Source organism: Conger conger, chromosome 6 (genome assembly GCF_963514075.1).
Source record: "Conger conger chromosome 6, fConCon1.1, whole genome shotgun sequence".
Classification (NCBI taxonomy): Eukaryota; Metazoa; Chordata; class Actinopteri; order Anguilliformes; family Congridae; genus Conger; species Conger conger.
Genome location: NC_083765.1, coordinates 56,103,413 through 56,121,569, shown reverse-complemented (window position 1 = coordinate 56,121,569; position 18,157 = coordinate 56,103,413). Strand labels below are relative to the sequence as shown.

At 39.8% G+C, this 18,157-nt stretch overlaps 1 protein-coding gene across 3 annotated transcripts; it reads left to right on the top strand.

Annotated features, from left to right (window-relative positions):
* The first annotated feature begins 983 nt into the window (after positions 1 to 983).
* On the top strand, positions 984 to 14,874 carry LOC133131070 (DEP domain-containing protein 7-like). 3 transcript variants are annotated; one of them, XM_061246187.1, is made up of 9 exons: positions 984 to 1,088; positions 6,841 to 7,264; positions 8,663 to 8,793; positions 9,202 to 9,394; positions 9,823 to 10,040; positions 11,514 to 11,656; positions 12,615 to 12,743; positions 13,334 to 13,436; positions 14,538 to 14,874. In XM_061246187.1, the coding sequence occupies exons 2-9, from the start codon at positions 6,849 to 6,851 to the stop codon at positions 14,750 to 14,752; spliced, it is 1,548 nt and encodes a 515-aa protein (XP_061102171.1). In that variant the 5' UTR covers positions 984 to 1,088; positions 6,841 to 6,848; the 3' UTR covers positions 14,753 to 14,874. The 3 variants fall into 3 exon arrangements, with proteins under 3 accessions (XP_061102171.1, XP_061102169.1, XP_061102168.1); XM_061246185.1 differs by lacking the exon at positions 984 to 1,088 and adding an exon at positions 3,937 to 4,015 and having other exon boundaries at positions 13,334 to 13,412; XM_061246184.1 differs by lacking the exon at positions 984 to 1,088 and adding an exon at positions 3,937 to 4,015.
* The last annotated feature ends 3,283 nt before the right edge of the window (positions 14,875 to 18,157 follow it).

Here is an 18,157-nt window from a genome sequence, read left to right as displayed (position 1 = left end):
ACTTGCCGGATGTCACCAAGCTTGGCCAGGCTGTTACAAAATGCTTGTTTTACAATCTAAGCCTGGATTGGAGAACTTGCTAAATGAATGTGGTGCAATGTAATGCTATTCAATGTCACTGAAAACACAGCCTACTATATGCATATGTAGCGATAGGTTCCTGAAGCCTGCCTAGCTGCCCCACTAACAGTGAATTCATCATCAGAGAATGGTTAGTGCAGCCACCCCCCCCCCCCCCCCGGGAGACCCAGGTTGGAGCCTCACCAGATCTCTTCCATTACATTGGTGTCAGCTGTGGGATGCTGGGCCTCGATGGACAGGGAGGTTCTTCATGGGGGAGGCAGCCTGTGAGGGACAGGCCAGCATGAGGGCATGCTCTGTGGGAAGGTGGGGAGTAGTGTAGCAATACATTCCTGCAGCCGCCAAACTGCTCCATCAACAGTGAATTCATTACATTACATTTACATTACAGTTATTACCTACAGTACAGTTATTTAGCGGGCGACTTTATCCAAAGCAACTTACAGCTGATTACATTAAGCAGGGAACAATTCTCCTTGGAGCATTGTGGGTTTAAGGGCCTTGCTCAAGTGCCCAACAGCTGTACGCATCTTATCATGGCTACACCATGGATTGAACCAGCAACCTTCCAGGGCCCAGTCATGTACAGGCTGCCCCAATTTATCTTTAGTGCAGTAATTTGAGCAGCCACCTTTCCCCCTGGAGGCCCAGGTTAGAGCCCCACCAGATCCCTGCCATTATGTATATGAAATGTTTGTATTTTCCTCTGCCGTTTAATAATAATAATTAATCAACGGAGTGCATAATAACGTTAGGAACCTGTTCTGGAAAATTCTGTTTTCTTGGCTTCAAATGAGCTACCTACACTAGCCCTGTAAGTGAAACTGATTGTTTGCATTTCAGCTGGTAAACGGAGATTCCTCAGAACAGTAGAAGTGGTATAACCTGTTTGGGATCACATGGGCATATCTCAGAGAAGACACAGCTTTACTGAAGGCGTAGACACACCTGCTTTTGGCTACATATAACTTTTATTTTTGTCGGTGTATGGGATCTGATAATAGTAGGTGAGTTATACAAGCTTACTGTATATACTCTGTATATGTACACCAATGTTTCAGATATCAAGAGCACAAAACTTCAATGATATTTATTCTCCTGTGTGTTGTGTTTTCCGGTGTTTAGATGCTTCTTCCTTATCCTTACAAATTGTGCAATAAGTGTTCTTTAGGCATATGATTAACTTATTTATAGCTTCAAGGGAACATAGTCTTTTCTTTGACACTACCTCATGGTAGTAGTTTGCCTCAGACGTATTTAAACTGAAGCGTGTTATGATGGAACTGTAAGCAATGGGCTTGAGCTAAAGGCAGGATACTGCAGTTATACCCTTGACTAGGGGAAATTCAATCACTACTACTATATTCTATAAATATATAAAGATTGGTTGCAGATTAGTTTGTAAACGTTTTTTGTAAAGTGAGGTCCGCTTAAACCTCCTATGTTTTTGGTCAATTTCACTCCATTCAGTGTTTGACATCTCTTAAAAACCAGTTAACCTTTTTTACGGTATGATTTTTTTACATTTTGTATTTGGTGGGTTAAATAGTAGACATGAAATAAACATAATGCTTTGTTTTCAGAAGTCCTGTACCAACTTTACATGTGTTGTATGGCCTTGTCTTGACCAATTGTACCTGTGAAATATAACATTTTCATTTTTATCTCAGAATTCTTTGTGGATGATTTTGGTGACACTTTCCCATACAGGTACCAAACTTTCACTTCCTGTACCTCAGGCTCAAAAATGAGATGTATCTCACAAATGTGTTATATTTATGGATAAAAGGCTAGTCATTTGAGAGACACACAAAGTCTTAACATTGTTCTTTTGCAATAATTTTGCATTTATTTAAACTGTTGGGGTCAATTTGACCCCAAACATAAAAGCAGTCATAAATCCTAACATAATAGGAGGGTTAATAAATGTATAATAATCTCCTGCCATGGTTACATTTTCTTCATTTCTTTCACGCTCTTCAGAAGGAGTACAGAACACTCCTCTGTTTGAGGCCATTATCAGAGTCTCTATCAGCTGTGTTTGATAAAGGCAGTCTTGGGCTTTCAGAGAAGAAGAGAAGAGTTGAGCTCAGTGCAGGCCCATGCTGTACATTCATCCCTACTTCTGCGTTCCTGTGACATTCTGTAGCATCTCGAGAATATCAGATGACAGGAAATTAGGTCTTAGGTCTACACCTGCTTGACCACTTTAGTTTTATCTTGGACTGGCTGAAAGGTTGAAATGTAATAAGAATATTATTTATTCATCAACACTGGATACCTATATGGATGCCCATATGCCACTCCTTTGGTAGTGCCACTGTTATAATTAAACTGGGAGCTCAATTACTTTGGCTTGAATCAAATTTCACTGCACACTGTATGATTGAGTATGTGACAAATAAACTTTGATTTGATCAATGTTCTACTCATTCGCATATCAGAAAGTCTTATTATTATTATTATTATTATTATTATTATTATTATTATTATTATTATTTGGTGCATTACAAAAAGTGGGTTTCTGTCTTTTTGCCATGCGTTCATCATTTAGCGTCAAACATTTGACACTGCCTGAAGTAATTCTTTAGCAAGAAATTGTATTGCAAAGTCACTGCAGACCGTCCAGGTGCTGTTTTATGTGAGATATACAGTAGCTACAGACTGGTTTGGAGGGGGAGCTGACATTAAATATTGACAGAATCTTAAGTAGGTCACAGAAGTAGTACCATGTATTATAACTCAGGTGGTTGACCTGACAGTCCTTCCCCTACACATTAAGATGTTAAAAGTCCACACTTTCTACAGTATCTAGCCACTGCCTGTGATACATGCATCATACTGGCAGTGTCATTACAGAATCATCGAGTGAGTACAGAGTCAAACAAAATTGATATGGTTGATATGATTACTGCATCCCAGTAATGATGACAATGGTTAACTATAATCAACTGTTCTCAGTGTGAATCGAATGGGAAGTCTCAGTCCATTGTAAAAAGAGGCATTCCATGTAAATCAGTCTAATCTAAAATACTTCTTGCATTAAAGAGATTACCAGAACCAAAGGGATTAAATCTTTAATTTAAATAAAATATGGCAAGTGAGAAATCATAGAAAAGAAAGACATGTGGCCTATGAATTTGCTTTCTCATTAAATTATCAATTTAATCATTCCTATACTATTTTATTTCATTATTATGTTTGCCAAATGTTAATACAAACAATATTATTTTAAAAAGAAGACATTTACATTTAATCCATTAAACAGTTGCAATTTTTATTCCAGGATGTCTAACTAAAGCAAGAAACCTAGTATTCAGCAGTGTTAATGCTAGCAAGTCAGTGACAGTGCAATTTGTTATCTCACAAATAACAATAGATAATAGTTTTATTTAACCATAAAATGCATTAAAATATGTTTGCATCTTTAGGCCCTTTACTAAATCCAAATAGAAAATGTATTTTTGAGCCAAGATAGTAGAAGGGACATTCTCTCTCTGTATCTCAACACAACTGAATTATTCTCCAAATAAACCCTCAAAATAATTTAAAAATAATGAATGTAGCCTAACTACAATAACATTTCCATGTGACAACTACAAGGGGAAGGGCTTATTACCTCGGGGGCATCTTCCCCCATTTTACATTAGGTGTTTTTTTTCACAATGCAGATTTGATTAGGCTACTGTTTTCAAAAGCTGAGTGGTTTCGGCGATTGCCCGATCAAAGGATAACGCATTTGGCCGTTATTTGCTGTCACTTGCGGTTTCAGTAGAGGCTGGCTGGGAGTTGGCTTCGGTGTTACGTCACGCCCGTACTAACTGGGAAATTGCGACTCAGCAGGCGAGCAGTCATATGGGCACAGGGAGGGAGGATACGGCGGTGGCTTTGAATCTCTCTGGAACTAACTTATGCTTAATGCACCGACCGCCAAGTAAGTAGCCTACAATACCAATAATTGTTTGGAGTGAACGTAATTTTTATGCTACCTATTACATTAAATGTAGCCGATTCGGCACCAGCCACTTTAATATTTTAGAGACATATTTCATTAGAGCATACATGCATAGATACGGCACATGCCTCTATTCAGATAACTCTAAATCAGTTGTTGGATCAAAAAAGCTTACGATACTGTTCAGTTAAGTCCGTTTGCTGGCTATCGTATGTTGCATGTGAACTGAATAGCATTTGTTCATCCAGCATTTTCTTACATTTTTCAGATGATCTTAAAATGCAAGGCACTAATGATGAATAGCCAGTTGTCATCTTCGAGTTGACGAGCCTACGATTGCACTAAAATGTAGAGAAGTACGCATAATTGTAATAGTCTTCTATTATCATTCGAAATTAACAGTAGCCTATTGTATTTTTTGGTTTCCTGGGCACATACGTTAGTTGCAGCCAGGCGACATACATATACGGTTTAACAACTAAGCCACATTATTCGTGTCACTGTATTACACTATAAACGTTGTTTAAATGACATGCATTGGCTTACATGCAAGGCTTATGTTATTGCTTTCCGTGATAATCTGTTTAAGACAGTTTAATGTGTGGAAAGGAGAGAATAAGTGCAAGAAACGTGCGTTTGATATTCACTCATCATAATGCGTGGTGATTAATGATGAAATATAATTGTAGAGATACTTCAAATAGAGTTCTTCAAATATTTGCGTCGACGTAATAATTTTATCTGTTATATATATATATATATATATATATTTTTTGTGTTAAAAAAAAAAAAAGAATGCGCTAAAACAACTTCAGTATCATGATCTACATTTTGCACGTTCCTTAAGGAAATGATGAAGGCGGCCAGCCTGCTCCCGTCGGGATTATTTACCTGTCTGTTGTGCAAACAGGCCTCTATGACTGTTTCTCTAAGGAACAATCCCCTAAGGAAATAGGTCATACAGTTTGCAGTATGAATTCCAGTAGGACAGCTTTTTCAAACTACATCCCCAATCCAATCACAACCAAACGGGAATATATTGGTTTCAGGCTGTAAACAGGAGACGTTTGATCATATCCCTTCAACTACATGCAGATATCTTATCTTTTAATCTTTGAACAATGAAACTTAAACAAGCACACCTGGTTGCCAGGGCTAGCTTCAGAATAAGCTTTGTGAGGTTTAAAAAAAAATATATATATCAATGTTAATATCAATTTTAATAAATGCTACACTCACTGAGCACTTTATTAGGTAGGCCTGTACACCAGCTTGTTATTGCAAATATTTAATCAGCCATACATGTGGCAGCAACTAAACGCATACAAGCATCTAGACATTGTCAAGAGGTTCAACTGTTTTTCAGACCAAATGTCAAGAAGAAATGTGATCAAAGTGATTTTGACCATGGTGCTTTTAGTATCTCAGAATCTGATCTCCTGGGATTTTCATGCACAACAGTCTCTAGAGTTTGCAGAGAATGGTGCGAAAAACAAAGAACATCCATTGAACAGCAGTTATGTGGGCAAAAACAACTTGTTAATGAGAGAGTTCAGTGGAGATGGGCCAGACTGGTCAAAGCTGAGAGGAAGGTGACAGTAACACAAATAACCACACATTACAACAGTGGTATGCAGAAGAGCATCTCTGAACACACAACGCATCAAACCTCTTTAGTGAATAGGCTACAGCAGCAGATCACCAATAAGTCTAAAAAAGAAGTCTAATATTATACCTGATAAGTGCTCACTGAGTGTATGGTTGTCCTGCATTGTGTTAAAATCCAACATTACAGCTGCTCTCAAAACATCTGCTGTTAAGGTTGTTATGCAATCTTCAGTACATGCAAATGGGTTCTTGTAGGACAGAACATTCTCTTTGCTGGATGAGAAGAATGAAATTATTCAGGACATAGGTCAGTCCATTAAAAAAACTTTACTTATCAAGATAAATGGAGATAATTTATCTTCCGTTCACCTGTATCCTGGTTCGTAGACAAACAATGAACATGAGTCTGATTAAAACACAGCTGAAATGCAAAGACTGAGCTAGTACTTGATTTCAACACTTTTCTATATGTAGCTGTTGACATAACAAAGGCACTTTTTCATCATTACATTACATTATTGGCATTTGGCAGACGCTATTATCCAGAGCGATGTACAGTTGATTAGACTAAGCAGGAGACAATCCTCCCCTGGAGCAATGCAGGGTTAAGGGCCTTGCTCAAGGGCTGTGCAGATCTTATTTTGGCTACACCGGGATTAGAACCACTGACCTTGTGTGTCCCAGTCATTTACCTTAACCACTACGCTACAGGCCGCCCAGTAGCTTGATATAAGGGGTTCCATACCATAGGTGGCAAGATTGTCTCATAATGCAGGGAGTCTCCATAACTCTATATGCTTATGCAGTGCTTCTATAACATGGCCCCCAGTCCACACTGAAGACAGACATAATCAGCACCATGCTCACAATGTCATCATTGTATCACACTTCGTATAATTTAGGTGGCAAAATGGTCTGTTTAAACTGGTTAGGTGCCCTCATCTGACTTGTTTGCTGTTGGTTTTGGCTAAGGGTGCTGTTTACTTCCGAATATATTGCCTTTCCCATCCTTCCCATCTAACATCCCAGAATAGTTTTTTTCTCACCAACCTCCCCATCACTGTGTTTATAAACCAATACTATTGGCCCAATAGGCTCAATAGAGGTTCCTCATTGGCTCTGAGGGCCACCGGTGAGCAAAAACACAAAGGCTTGTAACTTGCTGACTTCTGGATTATTTCCTGCATTGCTCTCAGATCGCGGGATGGCTAACAAGCCCTTCCGAGCCACATACATATGGAGCAGCATCATCAGCCACCTTCAGACGCAGGTGGAGGTGAAACGGAGGCGACACAACCTCAAGGCCTACGATGACTGCTTCCTGGGTTCGGAGGCAGTGGACGTCATCCTGGAATACATTAATCACAACAAGATCTTCGGCGACGATGAGATTCCCCGGGCAAAGGTGGTGCGTGTGTGCCAGGCCCTCATGGAATACAAGGTGTTTGAGCCAGTGGGCACCAGGGGGTTTGGGAAGGATAAAAAACAACCCACGTTTGAAGACAGTAGCTGCAGCCTTTACAGGTTCCTCAATGTACAGAACCACTCCACGGACAATCAAGAAAATGGATGTGACTCCCCTGTTGATCCAAAGATTTTTTACAGAATGCATGCAAGAAGGTACAGTATCCCTAATATGCAGAAATGGTGTCCTAGCCTGTTATGGTGCAAAACACAAGAAAATAGAACTCAGTATAATATTAAAACTCAAGCGAATAATGTTATTGAGGACAAACAGTACTGTGCAAAAGTCTTGGCACCCATGATTTTGTCATATAAATTTGGTCTTAGATGTTAATTTTTGGGGTTTTGTGCATTAGTGTGTAATTCATTTTCCAAAAAATGTAATGTTACAGTGAATGTTTATTTTGTGAAACAAAGTCACATATTCAGGAATAGACCATTTTTAATATAAAAACTTGAGGAAGGCTGTCTGGGATTAGCTAAAGAGCCAGATGCAAGCGAGACAGCTAAAGTCTGCAGAAGAACTGTGGAAAGTTTTCTGATATGTTTGGAAGAACCTACTAGCTGATTTTCTTATAAAACTGTATGACAGTGAGAATGGATGCAGTGATGCAGTTTTAAGGTGAAGGATGGTCACAACAAATATTGATTTGCAATAGAAAATATCAAATATTGAAAATAGCTTTTTATAGAAAATGTTTTAGATATGTTTAATTATATTTACAACATTTTTATTTAAAAAAAATGTAATCTTGGTTTTAGAGATTTTTTTTACATGTACTTAAGACTTTTGCACAGTACTATATTTGGGTGTAACAGGACATTCGGTTTCCCTGTGATAGTGTAAATATCTGAGACAGAATGGCATGAGCTGGGTGGTGGGTTTGACCTATTGGTCAGCAGAAGAACTTGCAGGACAGAAAGTGCTGTAAAACTGCACCTATAGCAGTCTCTCAAAGTGATTACATATCCCATTTTAGGCACTGTGTTTGTGAGTCACAAGATGCCTGTGTTCTGGACATGGACATGCTGTTTCTAATGCATCAGTTGGATAGAAGGGATATAGATACTAATCAAATCCTTATGTATAATGCTCCCAAATTGAATTTATCTATATGAGGGGTGTAGATTTGGTTAATCTCAGTCAAGGCTTCTTCTGAATGTAGAGTATGGAGGTTGTGATTATGCTAAACCACTGGGTCATGAACTTTTTGACAATGGGACCAATTTAGTTGCAACTCCTTCCAACATTCTATTCAAACAGAATAAATATCATCAAACAGAATTAATTTCCATTATTCACTTTAATACTCAATATACGTACAGTATATATAAGCTTTAATCATACCGATTGTTTTGGAGAAGCAAACATATATTTTGAGCACCAGTGTAGTTTAACGATTTTCATAATTACACTCTAATCTTCCATTTTAACTTCAGTTCTAATCTCTGCGATTTACTGCAGAGCTGCCTGAGGCCTATTTTAGGTACTTGACCCACTGTTTAAGAATCACGACGTTCAACACTGAAGTTGTTTTGGTTGTCAATTGGCAGGAAAGAAGAGCCAGTGTGTTTGAAATCCTTGCCTCTCAAACCTGGTAAATCTTTGGAGAACCTCCTGGAAAATAATGTGAATTCAACAGACATCCAACAAATGAAGGTGCACACTGAACTATCACAAACAGGTAATTTTGTGTTTATCAGAGCAAAAAACATTGCTTAAACTCCTGACTGATCACCATTATCATCACATAGCTGCAACAAAGTATGTGGAAAAGTTGAGGTTGAAGAATTTGCAAAACCACAAACAAAATTGCTATGGCCATAAGGGAGTATTCAAGGTTCAATTAAATGAAAATGAAACAGCAATAAATCATCTACTGAAATATTACTTCCTCGGTTTGTTGAATTTGTTTCAACATTTTTACACAGGTCATGGCTGAACACTGAGTGTGAGAAACACCAGACTAGTCCAGACTAGTTTAGCCAATTATAATTATCAGCAATTACTGGGTACTCAGAAAACCTGTATGGAAATCTCTGGGTTGACATTGTGGCTGATGGTTACTTGCTCTCCCTCTTCCCCCCTGCAGTGGTGAATGAAGTATGGTGGGAGCAGACCGTCCTCAGACTACTGCAGCTGGTGGAGCTCCCCCTGCTGGACAGCCTCTTAGAGAGCAGGGAAAGCCACCAGCCTTCACTGCGCAGTATGGACAGTGACCCCGACCTGCTCTACACCAGCAACTACCTGGACCGCGAGATCCTCAAGGCCTTCAGTGACTCACAGTATGTGAAATTGTTTTTGTCACAAGGTGGCATGCTAATCCATCCCTGCGCCATTGTTAGCTGTCTCTCACTCCACACAAAATTCGAGAAATCTTCCTTTGACCCTGGGATCAAACGGTGTTGTTTCGGAGCCAGCTGGTGTACTGTGTGCAGCACCAGAGACTGCAGGCTGAACCTACGTGTGTAGCAGGGTTAGCTCAGCTAGTTTGCAAGTAAAAGCTCGCTATAGTGCGGGAAAGCAAATGCTCATAGCAGGATACCGTGACAGACAAATTGAAAATAAGGTTGTTGCCCTTGGCTAGGGGCGATTTTGCATTTAGCTGAGTTGTAACCCTTCTGTGTAAGAAACCTTTGGACGAGCGAGAGGCAGAGGTTCGAATCGCACCTCAGACTTTCTAACTGGTTACGCGTGCCTGTCTCTGTCGCAGGGCAGACGGCTGGATCTCGGCTGCTGTGGATTGTGTGGAGTTCCTCCCGGATCAACTGGTGGTGGAGGTCAGCCGGGGCCTGCCCAAATGCACAGACACCCCTCAGTGCAAGTGTCTGCTCTTCGAGGTCCTGGAGAAGCACTACAGCCAGGCCCACCATCCCAGCCTGCTCTCAGCCCACCTGTTCGACATCCATACCAGTATCACAGACCTGCTGGGTGAGGGACACCTTCTGCCTTGACCATGCTGAGTGGAGGGCAGCAACAACCCAATTTGTTGAAAAATGTACAGATACTAAATTATATAAATATTTTTGTAGGTCTAAACAGCACTACATTCTGAGTTTCTTGCTCGATTATTTTATTTATATTCATGACAGAGTGTCCTTCCAGGTCCATTTTGCTGCAGGTTTTATGATAGCATGGCAAGCAAATGTAAAGCAAATGTACTGAAGCTACTGCAGATGCTCATGTAAATATTTAGCATAGATTTGGCTCTATGCAATGTTAAATATTTATGTGACTTGGGCAGAGACCGTACATACAGATTCTTAAAAATGTTCTGTTCTGTTCCATCGGAGTAATTGTGTGTACAGTGTATGGTACATGGGGCAGAAGTGGAATGGAAATTGGTTCTTGTCTTCCTGAATTTCCATTGTGAGTTTTAAGACCCTTAAATAAATATCAGCACCTGAGCCCCCTAAGGAATAGTTTAGACCAAAAAAAATAGTTTTACACATGTCTATGCTTCTATGGAGCATTGTGTAGTGTTTAATCACTATTAATCATAAATGAGACTTGGCATAAATGCCAAACATATGAGAACATATTCACTGGATTAATTTCAGAATAAGAAATTAAACTAGATGTCTGGATCCATGAATGGCCATGTGAGTTTGAATTCTATTCAGCACACTTTTTAAAGTTAGGGCAAGATAGTGCAGGCCCATCCAGTAAAACGTAGCAACCATGACCTGTGAGGAAGAGCTTTAATTCAGGCAGATGGTGGCAGATGGGCTGGTGGTGTTGGAGTTATAATATAGCCTTGCTAGTCTTGCATGTTTGTCTCATGTCTGTCAGTGGTGAGATATTAGAATTTCTGAATGAGCTCTTTACTTTCCACCCACAATGTCTATGTTGCCCTTTAAATAAGCGCCCATGAATGAAGGGCTTGCCTGTGTGTCACATTTCCACTCTGGAAATACCCATGTCCACTTTCGATTGAATTGAACGGAGAGATAACCATGCCCACTCTTGATTGAAGTGAACAGAGAGATAACCATGCCCACTCTTGATTGAAGTGAACGGAGAGATAACCATGCCCACTCTTGATTGAAGTGAACGGAGAGATAACCATGCCCCAGTTGTAGGGCGTGCAACGGCGATGGATGCAGGGACGTAGGCTACTTTCAGCTCGAAATGGGACCGCAGTCAAAATGATACAGGGGTAGAAACTTGAGTTGGGCGGGGAGGGGCGGGGTGTTTCTAATTTTTATTGGAGCCCATTGCCAAAAAAAATGTATTCGCTACACGATGAATAGTATCAGTTGCATATTTAGTCTAACCAGTACATGCGGCACATCTTTAAATGTAATTGTGATGCCCACTCTTGATTGAAGTGAACGGAGAGATAACCATGCCCACTCTTGATTGAAGTGAATGGAGAGATAACCATGACACTCTTGATTTCAGTGAACGGGAAGATGGAGCAGGCTCTGGAGGCCTTGCAGCTGAGCCTGAATCTGCTGGACTCGCGCAGCCAGGAGGAGTTGCGCAGGCTGCTGTGTTTCATGTCAGCGGCCGCAGACTCCCGCGAGGTCCGACTGCACAAAGAGGTGAGGCCATGCCTGCAGGGTCAGTTGTGTAGTCAGCTCTGGGTTTACAGTGCAGTTTGTGAGTATTTCGAGAGTGGTACAATTTCTGATCTTTTGGTTCTGTACACCAGTACATTGGATTTGAAATGAAACAACAAATATGAGGTTACAATTCAGACTGTCACCTTTAATTTGAGGGTATTTACATCCATATTGGGTGATCCATGTTTGGACCATCATTAATAAGAAAGATAGTGCTAGTGTATGTTTGGGATCAGATGGCGGGGTTGGGGGTGCTTTGGTTCCTTTTAGCTTTCATACTTTGCTCTTGCCATCACTCTTGCCATCACTCTGATATAAGCTGAACTTGGTCTCATCTATCAGGAAGACAGAACTCTGCAGGCTCTTTTAGGCACTACTTAGCAAACTATAACCTGGCCATCCTGTTGTCGCAGCCAACAAGTTGTTTGCATCCTGCGGTGTAGCCTCTGTTTGTGAAGTATTCTGTGGAGAGTAGTCACTGACACACTCTGTTGGCTGAGTGTTTCTGATAAATAGCTAAACTGTCCAATTACTTCTGGTCCCCTACAATTGGGGGACTATGTTTAAAAAGGGGTGTTCCTACACCCCCTTCACCCAATATGGATGTAAATACTTCAACTTAAAGCCAATAGTCTGCAATTGAACCTCATATTCATTGTTTCATTTCAAATCCAGTACTGGACTACAGCGCCTAAAGAACAGGAATTGTACACTGTCCAAATATTTCTGGACTGCACTGTACATTTACCTAGCCTTGTGTGCTACTCAAACAGTGAAGTCTTTTTATACTTCAGAGCAAATATATTTCTGAATTTGCATTACATACAAATATAAAAAATAGATTGTTCTTGTGTATGACACAAGTTATGCACTGTGCAATAACCTGTATATTTAACAGATGAATACAGAGCCATAATTTATTCTGTGTCAATTTCAGATTGAAAACAGGATGGCAGTGAAAAGGGCCTTTTCCAGAGCGATCGTCCACAACGGAAAACACCTGGCAAAGGGGAAGGTGGACCTACTGGTGCTGTTTATGATGGACAATCATCTCGACATCTTCAAGGTACTCACTCATTTCAATCGTTGATATAAACACAGAATTAGGCCTCCACCTTGAATTAATGATCCACCAATAATAATAATTATTTTGTTTAGTGAGCAAATGCTTCAGACCTGACAATGGATACATCACGGTGGAAATCCTGTCACCTGCTCACTAGATACAGAATAAAGTGAACCACTTGTTTCTGGGGGGGGGGGGGTTGATACTACACACATGACAAATGATGGATCTGCTCTTTTCAAGGCAGCTCCTGAAATGAAGCCTTGAAATGCCCTGGTTGGATATTTCCTGTATTAGATATTACTAAACAATAGAACAGCACTGTTTACATTATGGAGGCGGCAGAGCCCAAGTCAAAGAATGGGTTTGAACATCAATGGAACATATTATTCTCTTTAGTCTGTTTATTCTTCCATTAAAACGGTGCAGAACAGATTGGAGAGTCACGTATCAGATAGAGGCATAAATAAGTTGATTCCTCTCCTTCTGTCTTTGTGGAAAAGAACGTGTCCTGGCTTTAGGGTTACGTGATATTTTATATGAGTCTAATGTTATTCATTTTCTCAATTCTTTTGCCTTTTTTAAAACAGATTCCAGGGACCTTGCACAAATTGGTCACCAATAAACTAGAAAACATCAGAAATGGGAAAGACCCAGATACCACAACAGGTACAGCCCTACAGCAACCAACAGGTTAATTTTCTAGGGATAACATCTCAGTGATGCACATTTGTTTTCATGTAACCGGAGTCAGTATCTACAATGCAGGGTTAAGGGAATACAGCCACTCAAGATTTTGGTAAATATAGCTTAAACTCCTGACTGTTCACCATTATCATCACATAGCTGCAACAAAGAGTTTAAATAATTCGCAAAACCACAAACTAAATTGCCATGGCCATAAGGGTGTATTCAAGGTTCAATGAAATTAAAATGAAACAGCAATAAATCATCTACTGAAATATTACTTCCTCAGTTTGTTGAATTTGTTTCAATATATTTACACAGGTCACGGCTGAACACTGAGTGTGGAAAATATATCCAGACTTCCCCAGACTTTGAAGAGATGTTTGATTTCATTTCATTTCATTTTTGTGCATTCACTGGATACATGTGTGTTCATGTGTGTTCAGTGGTTAACCATCTAACTTCTCTGAAAACAACGTCTCTCATTGAAAAAATTAAATAAATAAATTTTCCCGCGCATGTATTTCAAATACACGATACCTTGTGTAAATAAGATAGCTTCGGAGTTGGTGTAAGGTATATTTCTTCACACCTATAGGCTTCGAGTCTTTATGCTAAGCTAATACATTATCCTAACATGGAAACGCACAAAAATGTTGGTGTGAGGATGTGCCCCACGGTCTGGTATCTATCTAATCTGGACTATGCAAACTTCAGGACTATGCATAATCGGTTGTAGCATTGTCTGGGGAGTGAGGGAATCACTTGGCTAAGGGCATTGTGTCTCACTGCTCACAAGTGACCCCTGCTGGTCAGTCAGGTGCCCATAATCCGGTTGCTCAAGGTTCACATTAAATGTCTTCCTCTGCCTCATGTCTGTGCAAGCTTAATGTATGTATGGACTGCAGTGTGGGGGAAAAAAGCAGCTTTTGACAACACTTTTCAAAACTGCATGTTTGTCTGTGCTGTCCTGAATCGACAGCCAAGAATGCAGCAATGAGGGTGTCTGGTAGATACAGTCCTGAATTTGGATAAAATAGGGGGAAATACAAAAATGTATTTGATGGATATCTGATGAATAACTGTGAAGTGTTTTGTCTATTCAAGGTCCTTCCTTCTGTCAGCGAGTGACGGGCAAAGCATGCAGGGATAGCGTTCAGAAAACCACCGAGGGCGAGTTGTTGGTGCTGCTCAGGACGGTCCATGAAAACCCAACATTGACTTCCAAAGAGAAAAAACGATTACTGGGGCAGTTTTACAAAAGCCATCCAGAAATCTTTGTACAGTATTTAGGAAATAGAATGTCGACTATTGATGTGTAATTGTACTTGTTTTATATGTTGTATTAGTACCTGCTGTAAATGTTGTAAAGTGTTTTATGCAAAGATGTGAATGTGAAAAGACTTGAATAAATGTGAATAAATGTGTTTTTACTTGCTTTTTACACTGTGGAATGTGATCTATGGCCATCTGTACCAAAATATTTCCTCATATACTACACATGGATTTTATTGGATGGTGGGAGGTATATTTTACACTTTTAAGGAAAGGTATGCAGCCTGTATGATATTTAGAATTATAGTTACTTCACAGATCTGCACCATTCCAGATGCATATGTGTCTGCTTAGATATAGACACAGAGATATAGAGTCCATTCTGCTTTGTGTCTGTAGGGAATATAGTGGTGCATGCAAAGGTTAAATGCAGAATTTTCTAAATATCTCAGTTCATGTCTGGAACTGAATTTGAGAATGGCCTTATTGACAGGGAGAGAAGACGCACTGTCTCGTGAGCCCCGCTGCCTATACGAAGCAGCGTGACCGCATTAGCCTTTCAAGTGAGTCGAATTTCAGACAAATTCCTAAATTATTGGCATACCTCAAATGACAAGAGTGCGTATGTAATGCACATCGCTTGTCAGCATCAGGCAATTTCAAACGCTGCAGCTGCACCAGTAATGGTGGGGGTATGCTGTAATATCACACCTCCCCAATGATATATTAGTAAAACTTTTAGATGTGAATGTAAATATAACTTGAGAAAATATTGAGAACCCATGCATTCATAGTTTATATTATAAATAGTTTATATTACCAACCATAAAACCGTTCTCAGACCACCAAAGGCCCACTTTTTCTATGTGAACAAGAAACACATACTGAATTCAGTAATTTCGACAGCGTGAATATAATATGATCTCATTTAGCTGCTTAAACCAGCTGCTTAATAATTCCCATCTGGTCTCAGACGCATACATCATGTATTCTCCACTTTTTTTTTTCCCAGCTGTAATTTGTCCTAATCGTGGGCCCTTGACTTTAGAATAAATACTAGGACGTGTACAGACACAGTGGAACATGTTTAAAGACAGATTACATTACTTCTGCCATTTTATAAACAAAATGTTAAAAAATTAGAGCTGTGGAGACCAGCAGATCATAATATGAACAAATCTGAAAGTTGCACACTTAAGTTCCAACTTGCTGTGTTTTATTGACCAAGGTTTAGGCTGGATCAAAGCATTCACATATTTGCTTCTCAGTCCCTCTTTTTACAACAATAACAATTCCTATTAAAGGACCAATAGAAGCAAGGCAAGCCACAGTACATGTGCAATCTATGTGGGAGAGTTTGATGAAGAGTTTGATGAAGAATCTGATAGCATTTTTCAGTCATGAAAACCTGACGTAAAGAGAGAAACATTGAGGTAGGCCTCCACTGGGTGTTTGAATCTCGTCTACACTCTGAGAAATAATATTTTTGTTCTCTAAGGATCAGATTTCCCAAATATACCTTGAAAGTACAGTTATGTTCTCTTTGGGTACAAATGAGTACATTTCCCAAGCAAGCAAAAAAGGTACTTTTCATACCGTTAATTCTGAGAGTGTATAATTTGTATGTTCATGGATCAGACTAAGCAAAATCCTGCCTCCACATTTGATTCTCCTTTTTGAAAATGCACCGTTATCATCCCTGGGTCAAAGGCAGGAATGCAGCTATGACATGGACTGGTTCTGAGGTGTAAATCTTCCAGCCTGCTCAGTGGAATAATCTACAGTAAATCAGAGAGAAATACATTCACTGGCCCCATGCTTTCCCCCATGCAAAACGCAGAAGGATTTAGCATGTCAGGGTTAGTTATGGCTGTGTGTGTGTGTGTGTGTGTGTGCGCGTGCGTGTGTGTGCATGTGTGAGTTAATACCCAGTGTGTGAGCCCAAGAATGTGTGTAGACAATGAGATATTCTTCTAGCATCCACACATTTCACAGTATTTATACATTTGGTTTTGAGCACTAAAGTGCTGCACTCCTGTCCTGTAGGTAGGTTATGGATTCAAAATCAGATTATGTCATTGTGGGTGTTTCCTTCCCCCTTTTCAATATAAATATGGAAATAAAAAGAAGCAACAATTTGAAAAACATATGAAAATGGAGAGGCTGAGCTCTGCAGGCCAGCTGTAATGAGGCTACTTCAGTCTGTGCTGGTGCCACTCAGCCAATCAATCTGCTCCACCATACCCTACGTCACCAGACTCTGTAGCCAGGATATGAGTGCCTTCTGCTGCAGAGAAAGATGCCACTGAGCCCACAAATATTCCAGCAGGTAAAAAATAATGTCTGTCTAATACCAGCTACATGAGGCATTCTATGCACCTGTAAATACTATTATGCTTTCCTGTGTAGGGCTGACTATGGTGACAGTAACCCACACTGTCTGGCATCAGATTTCAAGGGGATTTGGGCCTTTAATTTATGTCCTACAACAGTTTGTTCCGGTCGAGTAATTTGATTGGACAAGAGGCATTCCATGAGTTCCGATGTACAGTACAACATCACTCCAACCTCATCACCAGCCGGGATCAATCCGCATTGTTTACAGAATTCGATTAGCTACTGGAACTGTCTCGCGTTGCTAGGTAACTCAGTAAACGAATGCAAAGAGCCAGCTAACTCATCAGTCTTTGCATTTGTTTATAGTGACATGGCAACCCGAGATAGTTAACGTACAGTACCTAATAGAATTCTGAAGGAACTATTTTTTGTTGATGCCAAATAAAGTCAATCTATTGTGTATTGTCAACCTATATGATCTATTGTTTCAAATTGGCATTACTTGATAAATAGCCTTGTCTGTAGAACTGTCAATATCACACTCGAGGCTGTGCGTCAAGGCCGTGACACTGCAGTACAACAGCACTCCCTCTCATGTAATACTGCTTATGTATCTTATTTGATTATTTATTATAAACCATGTTTAAAAATGTCATATAATTAACATTGATCAGTACTGGTCCACATAACCATATTCTACATTTTCCATGGCTCTGAAATGCCTAGTTATTTAATGACTCCGGAATAAATGAACATGAAAACACCAATAAGCCCCAATAATGCATTAAAATCTTTCCACCAGCTAAAGAAAATAAATGAATCATCTCATTGTTCAGCTAAGTGCAAGATGCAGGTATGCATACACAAAAAAAATGTAACTAAAAATGACATGCGAAAAGTTATTTCTTATATAAAATGGCAAGAGTGTTAATTGTTGCACATGATGTGAGTTTGTTTGTCATTGCTGTTCTTGGATGTTCTGTATTTCTGTTTTAGCCAGTGTTTAACTGTTTTATGAGCAGAAAACAGCACAGGATGCTTGCTGGGTCGCACAAATCACAGATTTGTTTCAGCTCTGGCTTGGACTTAACTGCATGGTTATTAAATTGCTGATG